General features: G+C 42.4%; 1 protein-coding gene across 1 annotated transcript in view; it reads left to right on the forward strand.

Moving 5' to 3' along the window:
* Window positions 1-8,251, forward strand: part of pudp (pseudouridine 5'-phosphatase) — a 32,116-nt gene extending 23,865 nt beyond the window's left edge. Inside the window, exon 4 of the mRNA XM_085398874.1 lies at window positions 7,068-8,251. Coding sequence (XP_085255000.1) covers window positions 7,068-7,244 — 177 coding nt within the window. The 3' untranslated portion in view covers window positions 7,245-8,251. The remainder of the gene's footprint in view (window positions 1-7,067) is intronic.
* The last annotated feature ends 15,366 nt before the right edge of the window (window positions 8,252-23,617 follow it).

Raw genomic sequence — 23,617 nt, forward strand, 5'->3', positions numbered from 1 at the left:
AGATGAGACGGGTGCTCCGTTGCACAGCAGGTAATTGAGGATGTTCCTCACAGCTCAGTAACCTGCTGTGCAATATAGGTGATGATCTGTATTAAATGACAAACTAAAAATATCTATGATTTCACATTATGGTCTTTTGTTTTAAGGTATTGCAAAATATATTGTTCCATATTTCTTCCATCATTACATCTCCATTTTATCACAGGCGAGAGCTGTTCGCACATTATTCCACTCGTGAGACCCCATGGCAGGCTTACACGCCTTAAACTCATAATGTTAAAAATGAACCTCTGTGTTAACGGCTAAAACTGCTGCTGCAGTGTAATATATTTTATATAATGTATATAATAATTTTACCTTTGGCCTTTAATCGTGTTTTCTTGAAGAACGTCTTATATGTTATATTTCTATACTTGTGTTTGAAATGCTCCAGAACAAGTTGAAGTACTGATTCAACTTCTTTACTCTAGTAAAAGTGGAAAAAGTACTCTAATACTAATAATCTAATACAAAGTACTCTAATTCTAATGAATGCATTCAGTTTGAATATTATTTAGGACACAAGCAGTAAAAGAGAGTTATGTTGCCAACATGGTAGAGGGTGACTTATCCTCTACACCTAAACAGACATGAGAGCAGTCAGGGGTGAAAGTGAGATTCAGCAAGTGGGGAAAATCCTCAGATCAGTTGTAGTGGCTCTGAATTGAATTGAATTCAACACGATGAAAGCAGATGTTTCATTTCCAGTTTACTGTATATTGTCTTCATACTAGAGCAGATACAGTTGGTATAACAAATTCAGTGAATTAATCTGTGTCGTCTGTATAAATGTAAATTAACTCTGCTACACTCTGCTAACCCAAAACTAACCACAGGTCATCAGGACTTCCTGATGCTTGTTTTAATCAGCTATCACGACCGTGGTATTAAATTGCTCCTTATTACACAGAAACTATGCACAGGTGTCATTACTATTTTTTAGGTTTGTTTTAAAAGGTTATTATTTGGTTATTAATGTGTTATTAAATAGAAACAGGCAGTTTTGCATTTTGCAGCTCAGGTATTTCAGTGGTAATAACACTGTATTATCTTCTTGTTCCTCCCTTGTTACCCTATTATTAACAATTTATTATGGAGTTGTATTTCCATATTATTACCCCCAGTTTGTGGGTTCTCATTATTCTATTACATAAATTTCAGGGCAGTATTACTCAGCTGTAACCGCTGTTGCTACCTTGATATTAATGGGTATTAAGTGGTTTTTACTTTGCTAATTGCATAGTAATAACATAGAAATTACCATATTATTATGTTCTTGTGTCTGCCGTGTTTCCCTACTCTGACCTCTTTATTATAAAGCTTTAATACAAAACTCCTACCAGTTTTAGTTTGTCAGCAATTCTCAAACCTACCGAAACATGACAGGTTGACATGACAGGACATGTTGTAGAAACATTATGTCATGTAGAAATGTTAGTCCTCTTTCCTTTTCTGGAGTGCTAGCTAGATGCTGATTACACAGTAGCAGTGTTGATGAGGGTTAGAGTCACCCAAATGGCAGCAGTGCAGTCCTATGTTATTTAAATTGCTTGATTTTTTTTTTAATTAAAACTGCAAAGATGCTATTGTTTTTGTTGCATTAGAATCTTGATTTTTCTCTGATTTCGGGGAAATAATTGTGCAGAGTAAAAATGGTAAATGGCCTGTATTTGTACAGCGCTTTTCTAGTCCGTAAAGCGCTTTACACAACCATCCACACACACATTCACACACTGGTGATGGCAGCTACATCGTAGCCACAGCTGCCCTGGGGCGCACTGACAGAGGCGAGGCTGCCGGACACTGGCGCCACCGGGCCCTCTGACCACCACCAGTAGGCAACGGGTGAAGTGTCTTGTCCAAGGACACAACGACCGAGACTGTCCAAGCCGGGGCTCGAACCGGCAACCTTCCGATTACAAGGCGAACGCCCAACTCTTGAGCCACGATCGTAATTGTGCAGCGTTCTTGAGGGTAAATGACGGCTAATCTGTAGCTGCCTCCACCAGTGTGTGAATGTGAGAGTGAATGAATAGTGGAATTGTACAGCGCTTTGAGGGTCCTGAAAAGCGCTGTATAAATGCGATCCATTATTATTATTTATTATTAATCTCTGGGTAGAAAGAAATTATATTTCAGGTTGTACGCACTGTTCACCTCAGTCGCATTAATCTTGTAGATGAGAGCCTTGTTTACTGAACTGTTGTCCATAGCCAGCAGCATAGACTGTAGCCAGTCAAGTTGCCTCCAAATCACAGCATGCAGGCATTTGCTGCTGTCACATTATTGCACCATGCTCCTCTAAAGGGGCAATGTGTTTGCATTAGAGGGCCAAATGTGTGTGAGCCTGTAACAAATGTCTGTGTATGAATCTGCCCACAGCAAACACACAGCTCTGCCTCACTGTACTTTGTCTTGACTCGTTCAGCAGTGTGTACTCGAGTACACAGTGAATCCAGATTGTGTTGGTTCTGCTGGTTCTTGCGTGTTTGGGAGCAGGCCCCAGGACAGGTTGTAAATCTTACATAGTACCTTTTGAAGAGCAGGACCAGTGGGCGCTGTGTCTCCTCATAACTCTGCTCATGGGGATCTTAAGTCAGGAGGCTGGGCGGAGTCAGTTGGAAGCTTTGAATTTGGATTCCCTGAAGATGGCCTTCGTGTGTAATTATGTATAATGTACATTGTTTTTCCTTTTTTTAACCTCTGGGAGTTCACCACTCACCTTTGTACCATTTGGACTTGATCAACTTGAACTTCAATAAATAACTGGAAACACTGGGGTGGTCCAAAACCTTTGACCAGTAGTGTATCTAACATGCATATAATCCTTTCAGTGGTTCTTTTTTCTTTTTGCTATTTCTGTTGATCCACAGATTTGTTTTGTGCAGCTCTAGAAATTTTTAGTTCATTTCTTTAACTTTTGACTTTTGTAATCCACCCAAGCTATTAGTCTGCTGTGCATCTGTGTCTGTTTTCATCCAGTTCAGCACAATCAGGAAGCAGATTTAAAGGTCATTGCATGAGCTCATTGGATAATTACCGTTTTTAATTGCTCTCAATCAAGGGAATTAGCAAGAGTGCTCTGGACTCTGAGTGTTTCCACCACCATTGTTCAAGATCCTTCAGTTTCAGGATTAGTGACATCACAGAAGTCAATTATGTTTTAAAGAGGCTTGAGGATGCCCCTTTGTTCAGCCTGAGCATTAGACTTGAAATGAACAAGAGTTTTTAAGGCTTCAGTAAAGCTTAGCGTTTGGTGACTCCTGTAGAGCTTAAGATTCATTAAACTGCAACTTCCTTTATTCACACTCAAGTGCTGTTTGGAGCCATAAGCCACAAAAAAGAAAAAATGGAATTGAAAGAGAAATTTGTGATAAAGAGAAAAAAGAAAGTACACCCTCTGTCAGTTGTAAAGATATAATAAAGAACTGTCCAGCCCATACCAGGTGTTAGAATGAAGGTAATACAACCTGAAAAACAACTCATGTCGCATTTCGCTATATTTGTTTATTCATCAAAGACTAAGCCAAAATGTAGAAGCACTGTGTGAATAAATCATAACCCCTATTTCAGGATAAAACGCATAAAACAACAAAACTCAGTTTAAACAGAGCATTTGGAGATGAAAAACAAAAACACAACAGCGCGATGTCATTGTGAGGCACCCACTCTTCATTAAACAGTGGTCCATTCTCTGGGAACGGAGGAGACCAAATGTTTGACTTTAGTGAATGAATGTTACTATTCACTTAAACCAGGAGCACTTTTTTATGCTTTTCCTACACAAGTGCTTTCTATCTAACATTCACACACATTCATACTGATGCATAATAGACATCGTCTATTTTTATGCTGCTGAAAGAGAACAACAGGAAACAGCGGGGCGAGAGGCAGTTAATTGTAGAAAATCACCAAAAAAGGAATCGTATCTAGCTGTCACTGACTAGCTGTCACTGATGCATGATAATATACTCTGCTTATGCATACAGGGTGTGTACAGCCCTTTAAAATAGTGTATTTCCACTTTGAGCTCTACCGCAGCGGTCCCCAACCTTTTTTGCGCCACGGACCAGTTTATGCCCGACAGTATTTTCCAGGACCGGCCTTTAAGGTGTCGCGGATAAATACAACAAAATAAAACCGGTACCGGTACCGAAAAAAAGATTTGTTCATAACACACGTGAAAAGACCCAGGAAAGAAGAAGTGGAGAGCAACTTAGGGTTAGTATCTTGGCCAAAGATATTTGGCATGCACACTGCACCAGCCAGGGATCCATAACTAGATAATCTGGTCTACCTCCTGATTTACAGCCAGCCTGATATTTCTAGAGTTCTGAGTCCTTTTGTGACCTCCTGGATGAGTTGTCAGTGTGCTTTTGGAGGATTTTTTATAGTCTGGCCACTCCTGAAAACATTTTGTGCATTATAGTTTTACAGCTGATCAAAAACAACAATACTTTTCCCCAAAACAGAAATCAAAGTTCCAAACATGAACTCAGTAATGAGGAGCTCCACCGTTATTGTTGATCACTTCAAAAATCCGTTGTGGCATGCTCAATGCAAGCCTTTCCATGAGGTGAGTGGGAACATTTCTCCAAGTGGTGAAGACGGCTACACGAAGGGCATCTTCTGTCTGGAACTGTTGTCCATTTTTGTAAACGTCCCTCACCATCCATCCCCAAAGGCTCTCAGTTGGATTTAGATCAGGGGAACACGCAGGATGGTCCAAAAGAGCGATGTTATTCCCCTGGAAGTCTTCAGCATACCAAGACATTTTGAACTATTTATTGTTCCCAACTTTGTGGGAACAGTTTTGGGATGGCTCCTTCCTGTTCCAAAGTGACTCAAGAATTCCCATAAACACACTCATTCATCCTAAATATTGTGGAAAAGCCTTACTTGAAGACTTTAAGCTGTAATAGCTGCAAAGGGTGGGCCAGCATCATAATAAACCCTATGGATTAAGAATGGGATGTCATATGTGTGTGGAGGCAGAAGAGCAAACAGTGCATCTCTGTGCCAAACTGAAAACTTTGTCTGTTGTTGCTGACATTTATTTTGACTAAAGGATGAATTTCTCAGATCCGTTTGCGTGCTATCAGAATTCCCTTTTTTCCGAAGAGTTACACAGAAAGTCTTGAGGGAATTTGATTATAGAAATATTCATTTGGATGAGTCAAGGACTAACAGTTGAAGGTGAAGATCAGTGCACCCTCACACAAAACACTTCTTTTTCTAATTCTGACAACGTTTTAGATAAATCTTGAACAAGATCAATTAACTGTGCTGATTGTACTGATTTTCTGCTGCAAGTCTGTGTTTACTGTTCACTTTACTGGTCAAGTGTCATGGGCTTAATTTCAGCTGCGTTTAAATAGTTCACCTCCAACATCACCGTATATTTTGGCATGGCAGTAGGCCAGGGGTGGGCAACTCCAGGCCTCGAAGGCCGGTGTCCTGCAGGTTTTAGATCTCACCTTGGGTCAACACACCTGAATCACACGACCAGGCCTCTGGAGAACTTCAGGACATGTTGAGGAGCTAATTTAGCCATTTAAATCAGCTGTGTTGGTTCAAGGACACATCTAAAACCTGCAGGGGCACCGGCCCCCGAGGCCTGGAGTTGCCCACCCCTGCAGTAGGTAGTTTGTTGTGTCTACATCTGCACAGATGTCATTCTGTTTCCAGCTAAATCTCTTTGAATAGTTGGGATTAAATATTCCTCCTAAACCTGACAGTGCTGCACTCTTACCACTGTTTGCTTCTCTCCTGTGATTATTGAACAGTGAAAGCAGAACGACCTCCCAGTGAAGGCTGCAGCTGCCACACTGTCCTTGCTGAACATGTGCATAAACCATTTTTTAAAGGCAGTTAGTCTGCGTGTTTTTTTAAAAAATGTTTTTACGTAACATCTTGTTTTGTGTGTTATTATTAATGCTTCAGCTATTATTACTATGTTCAGTTCCAGCCTGTTTGAAAAGAAAATGGAAAAAGAAGTTTCTTATATATTTCCTGTGGTAAATTCAGGAGATCTAGTTTATTTATTTGTTTGTATTTTGTCTTTTTTATATTGCTTAAAAATAAATTGTGTCCACAGTAGAAATTTCAACCTCTAGCTCTATGAGATGTGATCATAGATGCATTTGCTCCTGTGGGCTGTGTGTTGATAGTGTCCAATTCGTTAAAACAAATATACTGACTTACACAGGATTGTCTTGACTCCTGTGCGGCTGGTATTTTCACATACCACCCTAGAAGTCCTGTCAGGACCACTTGCATATATGCTCTGCAGTTGCACCATGGACATGCACAAACATCAGCTTTACTGTGAAACTGATGACGCTGTCAGAGCAGTTTGGTCATAGTGGATTCCACAGTGCATTAACTCAGCAGAACCGCTGCTGAGCATCACACGTCATCATGCAGCTGCCCACAGTGCAGTGAAAACCCACGATCTTTGTTTACCACTACCTCTAAACTGGGCTCCCACCTGACGGTGTCGTTTTCCTCACAGTTTGAAGGTGGTCATTCTGACAGACAGTAGCACAGCAGGCAGATTCTCAACCACTTGAGCACCATTGAGTCTGTCATGGACCCTGATATTGTTGTATAACCATCACATTTTCATAAAATAGGAAAAGATGAAGAACTTCTGGGTAATCCTTAGTGACATGAAATAAAAGCAATAAATTATTGTAGAGTCTGTAACTTAAAATCACCTTGTGGCTGTTGTGATTTGGCGCTATCTAAATAAAACTGAATCTACGGGGAGGTTGAGGGGGAGCACTGGCAGCTGCAGTATGTTTGAAGTTTTGGCCTGCATTATGGCTCATCAGGGTCATTATTCTTAAAATAAATGGATATTCTACCTGACAGGATTAAGCAGAGTCAAGCTACAGAGAAAAAATTAATTATACTTTTATATAATTATATAATTTTCTCTCATGTTTGTGCCATCTGAGGAGGTGAAATCCAGGTGAGTATATAGGATAATATCACTGTTTTTCTTTTCTCCTGTCTTTGCCCAGTGCTTGGTGTTTGAAGATGCTCCCAATGGTGTAAAGGCAGCACTGGCAGCAGGAATGCAGGTGGTCGCGATTCCCGATGACAACCTGGACCGCAGCCTTATCCAGGAGGCTACGCTGCGACTAAGGAGTATGGAGGAGTTTGAGCCGGAGCTCTTTGGCCTGCCAGCATATGACTGAAATGGCTCATACCCCAGCACGTAATTCAGGAAGCTAGTAACCATTGTTAATTGATTGGTTGTTAAACAATAACTTCATAAATGAGTAAACTATTAGTAAATGGATGGGCACCGTAAATCTGCAAATGTAAATCTGTATTACACCTACACATCTTACTTACTAAAAAGTTGAACCTGATGGTTCTAATCTTTGTTCCAAAGGGAACCGTTCAGCTTAGGGTGGTGGTGATGTAAACTACGTCATGTGACTCGTCTTATTATCGTACTCCTGTTATCGAAAGGCTCATTTGAACCGTACAAAAATCTAATAAAGAAAACATCAGCAGTTTGAGTTGAGCCATGTTCAGGTTCTTCACTGTCACCTGTAAAATACCCAGAGTAGCAGGCACATTGGCCCTTATTCAATGATGCACAATACAAACACACACGCACAAGTAATTGTCTTACATTCGTTAGGTGACTTTTTAATCTGATAATTTAATTTAATAATGAATGGTTAATATTAGCGTCGGTGCTGTTATCCCGAAGTATATATCCTCATATTATGAACTGTAGCTTCTCGGAGGAGTCACTGGAAAAGCTTCAGATGCAGGTCTGTCATTCTAACACAGTATCACCTTTTGTGGTCGTCTGGATGTGGACACATCGCGAAGTTGAAGTTGTTCTTGTCATACACTTCGTCTAAGATGCCTTTTTGAAATGTCAGAGACAATCCTCCTCTGCTCAGTGTGATCCAGTGAAGAGGCTGTGAGTCGTCCTCACTCCTGAACTGACTCCATCTGCTTGCAGAGCAGGCTTTAATGGGGGAACCCTGGAGCAGGCTGGAGGAGGCTGGTGCCGCAGCTCCTCAGTCTACTCCCATCGACTCCCCTTTCATAGCCTCACATCCTCAACAACAAGGTCGTCTCAGCTGTTTTTTTCTTCTGTGCTTGTTGCTTACAGAGTCGTCACTGTCTCTGGGCCTGAAATGTGATTGTTTCATTTTCTGTGTGTCTTCATTTCTTGTTTCCAGCAAGGCAAAGGTGTTTTTTTACATTTTGTTTCCAAAAGAATTATGCCTGAAAAATAATACCTGACTTCATTTTCTCCACCTTCCTTAAATGAATAAATAAATCCTATGACAAACCCAGAAGATAATACGTTTGCATTCGTTCCTAATCCCTAATAATTTTCTTCTTGACTTTGATTTCAGATTTAATTAGTTAATTGGTTATTTTCAGACTTGCATACATTTCTCAGCACAGCTTTTCAGAGCATAGAGTTCATGAACACATAGCAGCTGTGCGTCATTGCTAATTTATTTAGGCATTTAAAACATTTCATATAGCATCAGTTAACGTGTGAAATGCTGACGATAATCATGAGGACCAAGTGTGCACAATCACTGCAGGATTTAGAGCGGTGCTGCTGAAGGGAGGAGATTAAGTACAAGACAAAGCTCCTTACTGTTTACGGCTTCATATGAACGACCCACATTTTACCAAAGAGACCAAGATGAAAGAAACTACAGAGTATTTGTGCTCTATAAAAGTAGAGATGAGAGATGCTGCCACCTGCCAAAGCTAAACAGCTTTGAGAGGTGATAATAAAAAAGGCCCGTGGTGTTTCATCCACTGTAATGGGCAGCGGGGTTTGTGGGTCTGTAGGTCCAGCAGTGTTCAGTTTACTCGTCACGCCACATATCATCTCTCGCACACTTACCTACATAATGTAGCACTAGTACTGCATTTGTCTCTCTTTGTTTAAATGTCTCAATCATCACATTTAATTTTAAAGAAGAGCATTCTACAAAAAGACTGACATAGAGGATGCACTTAAACCCACTTTAGAGAACTCTGGATTTTAGGTATTGCAGAAAGAGTCCGTGGAAGTTGGATTTATGGATATCAGTGAGGGGATCTGGTGACTCTATGATGTTGTGGGGTGTTTTGCGTGGTTTTATCCCGTAAGAAGAAAAGGTGAATGCAAATCAATGGAAAAGCTGATCACATTCATCCTAACGAAACTACTCACAGGTGCATTGATGAGAATGTAAGAATCACCAGACCACAGTATAATTAAATGGCTGTGGTGTTCTTTCCTGCCATGGCCAGTGCGCACTGACTGGCACCAATCCTCCAACAGCGCCTTTCTGAGGAGCATGCCTTTGTATTCTAATACATGTTTGAAGATCCTGGTTTTCTGCTCTGGACTAATACTTTTTCAGATCCAGCATTTGTCACACAGCCATCTTTAGGTCTTTTGGCTACAGAGTGCTGTTATAAAGTCTGTATGAGCGCTCGAGGCAGAGCACAAACAAACAAGCGAAAACAGGCAAACAGCAAAGTGAGTTTCTACTATTTCCCATCTCTGCCAGTCACCCTCGCCTTTTATCGTTGCCACAAACCTTTTCGACTTCATTTCTGCCTGTGAGCGAAGAGGGCAGGAGAGAGCCTGGAAGAAGCGCAGAGATAGCTCGCTGACACGTTTCCCAGGCCCGTGTTGTCGTCTGTGCTCACCACTGATAGGCTGGCGTGGCTGTGGGACACATTCATCTTCAGTGTCAGGTTTTATATCCGGACTTTATCAGCACTTAGACAAGCAGCTTCTCCACAGGCAAAGTCAAATCACTGGACAGCAGAGAGACATTGTACAGATAACCTCATTTAAACATTTTTCTTCTTAGTGTGTGCCACGCAGTGACGCTCTCTGTGACTGAATATGGAAAGTACTGGATAGGCAGGCTCATCAGATTATGCCGGCAAGCCGTCCTATATTTTAGGACTTAGTTACTGAATGTCATATCTTTGAAGAAGCAGGGATGCATTTTTCTGGAAGATTTGGAAAGAACTCATATTTCTGTAATGGGATTTGAAGAGAGAAGAAGTTGCCACCTTGGTGGAAGAAGTGCTGGCTGTAACCTTTGGGAGCCTTGGACATCAACTCAAGGAGCAGTAGTGTAAATATTTAAATTCATTTGTCCCAGAAGTAATCAGAATCCAAAAGGTTTCATCCTAGCACACTGCACTACTTCTGTACATTGCCAAGTCCTTTTGTTAACAGTCCTCGAGGAAGCCTACTTTTAAAGATGTGAACAGAACAAATAGCTCTACTCTGTGCGAGAAAGCAGAACTTTTAGTTTTTAACCCTCAACACCCCACGCCAAAGCGTCTCTCAAGCCTGCCTATCATCAACAAACTGGCTGTGGCTAAACTGCCAAGAAGGCTAGCGCACATAAGAATGCCAACATCCAGTAATAGTGGCTCTGCTGGATGTCATTTTGTATTCTGTTGTCAAAATGTGCAACCGTACTCAAACCAAAAGGGATTTTATGGAAATGAAGATACTGAAGGTCTCTGACCGTGAGAGGGACTCTGCCTGGTTATAAGATGGGACTCAGTGTTTCCTCAGTGATGCAAATATAGCTCATGTTTTATTCAGCTTCAACTCGTGAAACAATGCAACTGATGACAGGAGCAGGTGATTTTGGGAAGAAGATTTATGAATGCAAAAATGTTTTTAATGCACAATTAATAATAGGCAATTATGGTAGTAAGGACTTCTTGGGTACTACTTTTCCTTGTACAGAAAACCTTCACATGAGCTTTCATATCGTCCTACATCTTTAAAAAGTCTTCCCATGTCTCATTTCCACCACATATGTAGTTTTAATAGTGGCTTTAAAGAGCAAACAGCAGATTTAGGACAAAGCTTTATAAAAAGACGTGACAAATAGTGTTAAACAATCTTTTGACTGACAATTAGAATTTTTAAAAAGCACTCGATACAACACAAACACGAGTACTAAGATCACTTGTGTCATTCAATGTTCCACTTTGACTGAAGTCATGGCCGCCATCTTCTGTGGCTGAATGCTGTGGAATCTGGGGATGATTTCATGTAAACCCAGCACAGTGATATATATGATTAAATGTCCTTGTGGGTTGGTGTTCGTTGGTAAAACATCAGGTCTCTGAAAAGCACAATTTCAGAACATAGGTGTCATATTAGAAATCATCAGTCAGGTTTAGCTGCCAACCTTTTTAACCATATGAATCCCAGTTTGTCTTGTCTTTGTTGTATTGGCACTGAGCATGCACACTTCCAAAAAGACGAGGGGACATCAATGCTCTACTTTTAGAGCCTGAACTTTCTTGGATTTTCACTCTGGACATTTTGGCCCCAACAGGTCTTAACGAAGAACTGGACATTCTTCTTTTTCTATAATTCCAAGTATTACAGTGTAACATAACTTTGATATTTTCTCTATATTTCTTATGGATTCATGTGTTTTAGTTCAGGGTCATGTTGTCGTTACTACAGCTAATAATGAAAGCGCCTCTTTAAGAGTTCGTCATGGAAATACCTGATGGCATTGTAAGATCTTTTAAATGTTTTTGGTATTGTACATTGTGTATACACATTTTTATGTCTTCATTGGATGCATTGTGGTTTCTGTTCTTTTTATTTAATTTTTATCATGATGATAAAGTGCTTATTACAAATTTTTAAAGGCCATAAAAAATGTAACAGTAAAATGCAACATTGTGGCAAACGAGAGATTAATGCTACAGGAAATCATTACATGGTGGTTTAATGCATGAAGCGGTAAAACAAACATTTTAAATCCAGTTGATTATTTTATCACTGAGAGTGCTCTCAGTGCTGCTGTTTGTTTTAAGCTATGAAACTTTAAACTGGATCCATTTAAACGTTAAAGCTTCCTGTCCCACAGCCTGAGAAACTGTTGCAGTTTGTGGCAAATCAAAGTGAAATCAGTTTGACTGATTGAGCAGGTAGTCTTAGTATGTTCCTGTTTTTCCAGCTGTGTAAAAATGACACTCAGATCAGAATCATGTAAAAACAACATTTTCTAAATCACCAAATTGCTTCATTTTTGTTCTTGTGATGATGCAGTGCACAGTTTGTGCTTCATTCAGTTGGTTGCTCCACAGAGATTGTCATGGTACGCAGAAAATGTACCAAGAATACGTGTTCATTTAAACTGATTTCACTTTGATCTGCAACAAACTGCAGTGATTTCCATCAATTAGACAGGACAGTTAGCCTTAATGCTTAAACAGATCCGGCCTAACCTTTCAGAGGTTTATAATGGAGCCCTCACCTTAAAAGCAGACGGCATGAGGGTGGGAATGGATGTTTGTATCTGTGCCTGTATGTCTGTGTCTATATGTCAGGTTGGGTATCAGACGCCACCTCTCTGGGGACATCTCAGGCCCTCCAAGGTATGGAGGCTTATCTCCCCCCACCACTCCCCCTGCCAGTGGCAGACGCCCTCAGACATCGTTGGTGATTCTTTGTGTCCGTGGATGGGCGTCCAGGTACACACCGGCTCACTCCTTGGTGGCTGCTCGGGCCACTTCGGAGGTGGGGTGCCCTTGGCCTCTCGGCCTGGGGCTCGGTCACTCAGGCACGGCTGGCTGCCGGCGGAGCTCACGGCGCGTCACTGCAACCCCCCCTGGCGTCTGCTCCAAGGCTGCTGAGTGAGCCCTCATCTGGGACTCTCTTTCTGGGACAGTGGCGCGGCTGCCCCTCTGTTGGTCTTCCTTGGTCTCTTGTGTTCTGGGGGCCTCTGGATGTCTGGAGTTTTGATCTCCTCCACACCTGCTTCACGCCCTGGAGGACGGGGCTGTGGCCCCCCACACCCTCTAGCAGATCATTACATGAAGGAACCTTTTAAAAACAAACGCATTCATGCTCACAGGTGTACACACGGGTGATCACACCCACAAACTACACCCTTTTTGGCTCCTACCTCAAAGCACACTGTGTTCTGTTGATCTTATGTGCTGCACAATAATGTTTAATATTTAGTATTTACTGTCATATTCCCATATATCATTGTGATGTTGTTTATTCTGTTGCTCTCTTTTTTTTGCTTGTTTTCTCTTTGTTCTTTCTCAACAGGTGATCCAGGTGATCGATCGATGTATTTTTTGTCTGTTTGTTTTGTTGGTTTTTGCCCTTTATCCCGTCCCTCTTCCTCGCTGTTTTTTCCCCTCTTTCTTTCTCCCTTTTCTTTCCCCAGTCAAGTCTGTCCTGTGTTCAGCAAATGAAAATAAAATAAACAATAAAAGCAAAGGTGAATCAAATGGACCAATATGGCGAGGCTGGGATGGTCCATTTGGTAAAGTAAAGCCGTTGGGCATCTTTCTTTGCCTTTAGACAAGAATTCTGATGAAAAAGAGCCAAACGGGACAGGCGGAAAAGAAAAAAGAAAAAAAAAGCAGGCAGCAACACAGAGATTTTAGTGATAAAATAATTTGCTGGAATTAAAAATTTTACTTCATCAGTCTGTGATACATCACCAGATTAACAGTCATCTCCTGTCCTATGTCCTTAATCACATGTGGTAATGACTCTGGAGGAAGTGGCTGTCAGGGCTAGTGCCTTGGCAGGCCGCATGAAGGACCCAAATGCAGGACTATGAGACTTAGAGGGATGAACTTAGGAAGGCAATTTTATTACGCTGTGGCACAAACTCAAAGGCACAGGGAGACACACAGTGACATGTGCTGTACAACACGACCATGGACAGAGGAAAAGACAGGGCTTAAACACACAAGGGAGTAATAAGGGGATGGAAAACAGGAGGGAAACACAGCTGGGACAAAACGAGACAGGGAGGAAGCAAAAGCACTGAGCACGTGACAGGAGACTGTCAAAGTAAAACGGGAACCACGAAGAGTTCAACTTGTTGCTGAGACATGGAGCAACATGTTACTGTCACATGTCTGAGACATGACTGACTGGGGAGAAAGAGGGAACGTGGAGCACAGAGAGTAACAAACTGCGCCATGGAGAATGGGGAATGACCACGGAGACAGAACTAAACACACACGGTGACCTATTAAGGGAGGGAAAGATGGAAACAGGCTAAATAAACAAGAACTCACAACCAGAAATACAAAGGATTAAACAGGAAGAACAAGGACGCTAAACAAAACTAAAACGAGAACATAAGAAAACTAGAAACACTGAGTCATCGACCCTGCACCATGACGGTGGCACTCATAGGGATCATATTCTGGGGAAGAAATCTACTTTACTGGATGCTGCAAAGACCATAACCATCCTCACGATTGCCCATGTTTATCCTGATCGCCCATGTTGGGGACAACGCACAACGTCGTTAGGGGAAGTGGACACTGGAGGGGAACAAGATGCTGATGCTGTTATGGCCCTGTCCATAATCTGTTTTGGTGGCTGTTGTTGTCTGTGCCTTTAAGTCTTTGCAGGTCCCGGAGTGGATGAGCTGACGGCTGCTGATTGGTCCCCTGGCCATGTGATCTTCATTCAAATCCCTCACCAGCAGTTGTCCCGGGGCAGCCACTGACAGCAGCAGCAGACCTGACCCTGGCCTCCAAAACCTGAGACTTTTGTGCCTGTGACTTTGTGCGACTTTTTTGGAGTTTTGTATATAGTGTGTACATTAGTTTTCATTGTAAATAGCCTTGTAAATAGCACTGCAACAGAAGGGGTGAGCTGCCTTATTGTTTTTCCTTGCACTGTTTTCTCCTGTTTATTTCAGTTAGGGAGTTAGGTGTAGCGCTTGTCTTTTGTTTGATATTTGATTTCACATAGGGTTGTAGATAACACCTCCTCCTGACTTAGCTTGTTTTGTTTGTTATTTTGGCCTTTGTTCACCCCGGAGCTTCATTTTTGCAGTGCAGAAAAATAAATCACGATTCACTAAGAAATTGGTTTCCCTTTGTGTATGGTTTTGGGGACCAGGGCGGGGCAATTCTTTCAAACTTGTGTTGCGTTCCTGTACCCCTAGACTGGGGCGTAACAATGCTCACAGTCGAGACAAGAGGACGAGACAAGCCCTGTGTGATGGAACGTTATCATACATGCAGCTCAGTCAAACGGCAGAATAAGCTAATGTTTGTCTTCCAACTAAATCCAGGCTTTGTTATCTTCAAAGCTTCCTTTTTTGATGCTACTGATGAGTTGCAATCTCATCAGTAGCATGTAGCGCTGTAGCATGTCAGAGTGATCACGGTCTTCTAGTCTTGTTTTTGCCACACTGTCCAGGAACCTAATTGTGTTTCTGTGAGTAAATTTGCTCTGTGATACATTAATAATACTGTGTGCTTTTAATTTGGTTCTGCACTGCTCTGCTCATTATTTATGATAGAGACTGATTCCTGACTTCATTTTTAATCGCACCTATTCCACCTTCCACTCGTTTCCACTTGTATGGCACAGTTACTGTTAAAGTGGCATGGAAAAATGATTCTGCTTCAGAATCACATTTTGCTGTATTAATATTGGGTTTTTTTAAGATTATTTCCTGTAGGAAGCTCACGGGTCAATAATGATGCATGAAGGGAAGAGAGAGCCATGAATGGTTTACATGGGTGTGTCTGTGAAGGAGAACAGTGACAAACTACCCAGAACATCAGCATCTCATTTCAACGACCCTCAGGGTCTCTTTTTGGGTTTCTCTCTCCTCATTTTAGGAGTGAATTATATGCATTAAAGGTTTTTTTGTAAAGCTCGTAGAATGTAGCCAAAAGAAGATGCTCCACTTCTTCCATTCCAGTAGAGCGCCATGAGCCCAGCAGCCCTCTGTCTCACAGAGATCGAACACAATGTAATATACATGTACCCAGCTGTGAGTAGTTTAAGGGGAAGCAAATGATGATGCAGTAAAAGTTTCTCTTGGCTCATAAAAAGAGCATCAAGCTTTGAGGCGAGCACATCAGGAGAGCTGGTCATAACTGAATCCCTGAAATAAGTATGTCTCCGCTCTGCACAACTACATTTCGATAGTACTGTACACACACAAAAATGCACAAAATCTCTATGGACCACAGTGTTTTCATCTCCAAAAACATCTGTAAACATTTCCTCTTTATTTGAACCAAGAGTCACCTGACACCAGTGTTGGTCAAGGTCACATCAGGCTTGTGAGTGTTGGTGGTAAAGCCCCATATGTGCACCTATCCTCTTGTAAGATGTCGAGAGCTGCTGTCAGGGGCTTCGTCACAGTGCAGTACTCTTTCAAGAATTGGTACTTCCATCAATTAAGGCACTTGATTCCCAGTTTTACACACAGGGGATTAAGTTCATTCAAGGTAAATGTGTTGGTTCTGGAAATGGCCTCGTACAGGGAATTCCACCTTGTGGATGTGGGTACACTTAGCTCCCTCCACCTGTTCAGAGGCTAATGTCCATCGATTAGCTTTAGTCCAAAGAACAGAGCATTTTGCAATGCTACTCCTACATACAGCCTTGGTGTCAACATCGCTTGTTGAAATCAGTTAATTGTGTGCGATGCACATCTGTAGTGTGGAGGGAGGCTAACCTGTCCATCAACAGATGTGGCTGAAAGAGCTTCTTTGACATCAGTAAAAGTCAGTTCCACATTCAGACTCCAAATCACAGGGCTGACATACTCTGAATGCTTTGGCAAAGTTGGATGCATTATTCGATACAGTGGCAACGACTCTGCTGTGCAGCCCATATGATGAATGGATTTCTTCAATCCTTGCTCCACTTACGTCACAGGTGTGGCTGCCTCCAAGTCTCTTGCATGCTAGGGCGGCTTTGTTGCGCTGTAAATTGGAATTAATCCAGTGAACTGTTACACCCATAAAACTTTTATTATTCACCGTCCAGATGTTAGCAGTGGTGGAAACAAAGTCCACCTCTTTGAGAGTTCATTATGTCGTATTCTCTCTCAAGATATCCTGCAAATGACTTTCTCTGGCAGCTTGTTATGGCCCATCTAGGGTTGGCCAGACCACAAAATAAGGGTGATCCATCCTCGTCAGACCCCGAGCAGCCACATCACACAATTGGTAAAGTTTGATAATGATTTATTTACAATAGGTTGATTCGTAAGATTATTTGACACAAAAGGAGCTGGTTAAAGTTTTGGGGTGGACCTAACGCCAAAGCAACAAACAAAAGGAGCCTGTCTCGAGGATTTACCAAACTTACCTAATCAAAATAATCAAACCAAATGACAGCAACTTGCCTCCCTAAGTATGAAAAACAGGAGAAAACTATTATCAAACAAAAAGGCAGTCCACCCTTACTCCTGTAGCAGGTGAACAGCATTGGGCATGTTACAGAAGGTCTGCTGGTTGGGATAACCTGAGGATGAATGGCTGGCCGTCCATGGCGCTGTCATCATATAAGCTGTCTCCAGCTGGTTAGCCAGTCCGTATGGTCCATCCTCTGGATCCACCAGTCAGGGAGGCGCCTGCACACTGAGATTTGCATATGACACAACATTACGGCCGCAGTCGTAGCACCGCTTTTAGTCGGTATTTTGTCTGCAATGCGTCGCAATGACTCTGAGCCTACAGTGGAAATCGGACACTGCGCTCCGTGTTATCTGTTGCTGATCTACACATGTGTTTGTTGCTACCACGGACGTGCCACGCTCATATTATCATGATGAGACACTCTCACAAACAAAATCACCTTTTAGCAACGCAGCCTGCTTACTTGAAAGTAACAGTAATCTAATTACTTTCTTTCCAATAGTAATCCTTTACTCGTTACTGGAAAAAGGAAATTGAATTACAGTAACGCGATATTTTTACTGTTTACTATTACTGCCTAACTCTGCCTGGCACACAAGCAAAGTGTCTTGGATGTGTGTGTGTTAAATTACTTGCAATTAAACAAGTGGAAGAACATGCATGAATAGAGACCTCGATATTTCCAGGTTGGACGACACATTGCCTCAGAACAAGGACATGAGAAGCCAAACAGGAAAGATAAGATGAGGGAGAAAGAGGCGCCTCGTCGAAGCCAAACTGACGGATAATTTACATGTGATTTTGCTGATAGTTAATCATATTTAATATTGATCAGAATATAAAAGTATGAGTTTAACCAGTGTAATGAATAAGTTATTTGAATGCAGGCCTGTCACTGAGAGTCTCTGTGTCATGATCCTGGGTTTTGTAGCCAGCATTTTCTGGACTCAGTTGTCTGTTAGATTTTTTCGGTCTGGCATTGTTGTAGTTTTCAGTTCGGCTATTATCTTTGCCTAGGTTATGTTCTCACTCTGCTCTGGTTAGTTATTCACTGGTTCCTGCCCCCCTGTGTTCCCCATGCCTACTCTGTGTTTCTGTGATATCTCCCATGTTTAATCCGTTTTGTCTTTCTGTTTACTTTGGCCTGTCAAGTTCTGTTTCCTGTTTTATTTTGATAGTCTTATGTCCTATGTGTGTTGTGTTTAGTTTTGCTTCCTTCTTGCTTGTGCCTTGTTTTCCCCTGCTGTGTCTATTTCCTTGATAACCTCATGTCTATTTAAGTCCTCAGTTTCCCTCAGTTCTTTCTCACGTTGTTGTCATTCCCTCCTTGTGTGTATGTGCGCACACACATGTCAGTTTGCTGACTTATGTAATTGGTAAGTTCTAGTGTTTTTGTTTTGGCTTGTGTCTTGTGGCTTGGTATTTTGTTCCTGAGCTCCAGCAATAAAGCAGTTTGAGTTCAGTTAAGCCAGTCTGCCAAATCCTGGATTTCGGGTCCTCTCTGCCTGCCACACACCCCTACACGACACTATAGAGTGGCCTGTTTATGCTAAATGATGTGTGTCTGTGTGAGCAGGAGGTTGTGAGGGGAGAGTGAGTGAAACACTAAGTAGACAGTAATTTCCAGAGAATGTCTGACTTTAGTATGTATGACTTTATATTGAGTATATTGTGACAATCCCAGAGTCATGAAGGAAAGTAAGAAAACATATTCCTATGGTACAGAGTTAAAAAGACATCATGTTGAAATCATAAAGAGTCATGATATGAACATGGCATAAACTGAATAAGACAGTGTATTCATATGTGACTGAATAGTCACATGTAATGGAGGTAATCACAGATCATATTAGAGTACAACATGGAACAGAACAAAATGTAGCGATTTTAATTAAGTAATCTCAAATTCGGTAGCACTTTCTGTTAGCAGTAAAGCATATTTTCACTGAAAAACCCCCACTTTCAATATCAGTTGAAATGTAAGCTTTATTTGAATTACTCTCAGGGCTAAAGTTACTGTGGGCAGGTCTTTGTGGGCCTGTTTTAGTATGGCTAATTGCTCTGGCTAGGACTGTTTGAGTTGAAAGGCTAAAGATGTTCACCTTGATACGGATCTGAAGCTACACAGACTCAAATCGAAAGATATTTGTAGCGCATTTTAGGATTTAGAAATGTGTTGGATAGAATGTAGAGTACTGTAGAGACACTGACACTGCCCTGGATGTAGTAAAGGCCTAAACATGTCATAAAGTTAGGAGTAGACTTTTAGGAGACCCTTCCCCACCTTGGGCTGTGAAAATAGAACAAAGAGAAGCTATAGCTCAGGGGGAATTCCAAAAGGGTTAAGTTGGTGGGGGTCTCAGTGCTTGTACCCTGATAACCACGTTTTGTAAAGAAGTTCGGTGTTTGGAGTCTTCTCTCACCCCCATTCTCTGCGACCTGCTGGAGCGGGGGGGCTAGGAGGAGGAGTTGGCCGTCCGACTGCGGTCTGGAGTGTGGGGCCTCCCTGCTGCTGCGGAGTCGGGGCGGTCTGCTTCTCCCCACCGCAGGGAAAAGGGTAACACCACCTGTGTCTGGGTGCAGTTCCCCCCCTCCAGGGGCAAGGGTACCTAGACCCGGGGCTTAGAGTACGCTTGGGGAGTGTGATCGTGTGTACAGCGTCTCTTTATGTCTGTTTCCAGGGATAAGTGGGTGGGGGTCTCAGTGCTTGTACCCTGATAACCACGTTTTGTAAAGAAGTTCGGTGTAGCTTGGGTGAAGGGAGCCCTTTTTTATGACCGGCAGGAGGGGGGTCGCTTCTATAAAACTGTTTGTAACAGACAAGGAAGTTGAGATTTGCAGAGGCATTGCCGGGTCATGTACATCTCCCTTCTAGAAGATGCATGAGTGAAGATGAATAAAGGATTGGTGAGGTAACTACTGAGTTCCGGTGTCGTCTCTGGAGGCCTGAGGAATAAAAAGAACTGGGGTGAAACTGCTTTACGTGACAGTGTTTCTACAGCACCAGATGTAGAAACACTGTCCTAGCAACACAGTGAAGAAGAGACAGAGGAAGGTGAAATCAACGTGGGAAGAGAAAATTAGCCCACAGAGACAATTAGAAAGATTTGTTTAGAATCAGATAGTGAAGATAACATCCGGGACGTATCATTATCCAGGAATGGCAGTTCATCTGGACTGGAAACTACTTCATAGCATTTATCAATGTCAAATTTCAACAGGTATGGAATAAGCAACTCTTAGGGTTTTTTTAAGCAGTGTATTCTCTTGAGACATTATTAAAGAAATTGCATATTTTGTATGATTTTTACCCTTAGCATTGGTAGAATTAAAGGAATTAACTAATCAGAAAGCAAGTGTAATGTAATACCTGAAATAACAGAAGAAATTAGTCCAAGAGTTCATCATCCAGGAAGTCACAAAAGAACCCAGCAGATCTAAGGAACGGCAGTTACCTCAGTTAAAGTCAGTTTAGAAGATTCAAACATCCATCCATCCATTCGCTTCCGCTTATCCTTTTCAGGGTCGCGGGGGGTGCTGGAGCCTATCCCAGCTGTCATAGGGCGAGAGGCGGGGTACACCCTGGACAGGTCGCCAGTCTGTCGCAGGGCCAACACACAGGGACAGACAACCATTCACACTCACATTCACTCACAGATTCACACCTAGTGGCAATTTGGATTATCCAATTAACCTATCCCCACAAGCTGCATGTCTTTGGACGGTGGGAGGAAGCCGGAGTACCCGGAGGGAACCCACGCAAACACGGAGAGAACATGCAAACTCCACACAGAAAGACCCCAGCCTGATGGTGGAATTGAACTCAGGACCTTCTTGCTGTGCGGCAACAGTGCTAACCACCGTGCCACCGTGCTGCCAAGAACAACAATTTAGGCCTGAGATGTCCCCAGAGAGGTGGCGTCTGATACCCAACCTGACATATAGACACAGACATACAGGCACACACAGACACAAACATCCATTCCCACCCTCATGCTCTCATATGCACTTACTCCACACTCAACCAACATGGAGACAGACATAAAGAGACGCTGTGCACACGATCACACTCCCCAAGCGTACTCTACAAACCGGGTCTAGGTACCCTTGCCCCTGGAGGGGGGAACTGCACCCAGACCCAGGTGGTGTTACCCTTTTCCCTGCGGTGGGGAGAGGCAGACCGCCCCGACTCCGCAGCAGCAGGGAGGCCCCACACTCCAGACCGCAGTCGGACGGCCAACTCCTCCTCCTAGCCCTCCCGCTCCAAGCAGAGAACGGGGGTGTGTGAAGACTCCAAACCTCTCTCGACCCGCTCATATGTAGTGTTGATGCATGTGTGTTCTAAGGTGCAACATGCAAGGTGTAACATGACTGTAAATTCAGACACGTGAGGTTGTGCTGAAAAGGATGATAGAAAAGCCAAATCAAGGTCTGTGGCCTGGAAATTATACCAATTTAAGCTCATGGCTAACAGTCTAAAAATGCACTTCCAACCCGGTTCTTACCTATGACATCATCAATTCTTTATCATAGGAGCAGAAGGAGGACATCCAGGCCGTTTATTTTTCAAAAACTGTAGCTAACTTTTTCTTAACATCCCTCAAATTCCTGGGTCGCATTGTGTCAGCTGCAGGTATTCAGGTGGATCTGGATAAAACTAAGAAAGTGGCTGAATTCCCAGTTGCATCATCAAGACATTCCAAATTTTCCTATGCGTGGCCAGATGGTAGCGCCAGTTTGTCCCCAATTTCTCATAAATGGCTGAATGACTGAATACATTAAAACGCCGAGCAGCAAATGGAAATGGACACAGGAGTGTTGCACTGCACTGTCTGGTCGCCCCACCCATCCGAGAACATGTAAACGTTGACCTGCCCTTTGTGGTTTACACTGATGTTAGTGACATGGGCCTGAAGAAGACAGAGGAACAAGGAGGATGTCCTGGTGAATCCTGAATAGTGGAGAAGGTAACTATTATGCTGTGTTATTGGCCCTGCAATGATGGACATACTTGGAATGGGAATTTTTCACTGTGTTCACAGATAATTCAACACTATTATGGGTCCTTGATGTCCAGACACCTAGTGCATGTCTACAGGGATTCACTTTAAGGAATAAAGGAGGGAAAAGTACAACACAGTTCCAGATGCCTTGTCCAGATGACCACATGACCACATTGCTGCCCATTTACCACCAACCTGTAGCGCTCAATTCTATCAAAGGAGCTGCTCAGATGAAATAATCCGGAGGGCACAGCAGGATGACTGTTTTGTTGTTTTCTTTAAAATAAAAACAATAATAATCACCAATAAAATAAAATAAAAGTCAAAAACAAAAGCATGGTAGCCAAATTTAGTCATGTTTCTTCTGCCCATGATGCACAGGTACATATTTACGTCTCATGTGTTTTATTCTTCACACTCAGTGACATTGTGCTTTGTTCTCACTGTTTCTCAGAGATATATTTATTTATGTGACATGAAAACAACAATTTTATAAGTCATGAAAAAGGAAGGGTGTACATCCATTTAAGATCGGTCTGGAAGTCAACAATATGATCCATAAAGTGCATTCATTGAGATTTACAAAAGAGGACCATGTACGGCTTCATAAATTTGACAAAATAATACATTTTTCTGCCTTTGTGCGAGTTTTACTTTGGGATCTACACACGATGAGGTCAAAGTCTATGTGCATAGGCCTTTCTCTCATGGTAATTTGTGAAATGTTGAAGACATTGCACCCATGAGAAATTTGATGCTTCTCGCGGTGTGGCTTGCAGTTCTCATCTGATGAGAACGAGAGTGTTGACCCTCCTGTTGTCTCTCAGCCACCAGCAGAAACAGTCCCCTCCAGTAATATGGTCCCTTTCCCAACTCCAAAAACTGAGTGCTGCAAATATGATCAGAATGGTTCCACACCCCACCAGATACGCAGTCAGCCATGTTTAGGACATCAAGTCATCATTTTAGCTCTTCATGACACCATCGATTGAAAATATTGTACTTTGAATGACAATAAGGGTCATGTGGGACAAGTGGATACAGGGTTTACCCCTGCTGTACGATCTAGGCCTCCATGTGACTGTTGACCAATGCTTGTTTGTGTTTCATGGCTGGTGTCTATTTTGTCAATATATGCCGAGCAAACCTGCCAAATATGGCATCAAAACACGGGCAGCATGTGATGCACAGTCCAGCTTTACCTGGAATAAGCAAGTTTACACAAGCACATCCCCTGGTGAGGGACCTGGGAAAGAAATCAGGGCAACAGAGTGGTGCTTGATTGTGGTAGGTATAAAAAATCGATTTCCCCGATTCAAATCGATTTTAGTTTGAGTAATGTGATATTGATTCATTAAATACTGAATCAA

The sequence above is a fragment of the Rhamphochromis longiceps genome, linkage group LG23 (assembly GCF_057381845.1).
Source record: "Rhamphochromis longiceps isolate RC_006_pf linkage group LG23, R_longiceps_female_GT1.1, whole genome shotgun sequence".
NCBI classification, from domain to species: Eukaryota; Metazoa; Chordata; class Actinopteri; order Cichliformes; family Cichlidae; genus Rhamphochromis; species Rhamphochromis longiceps.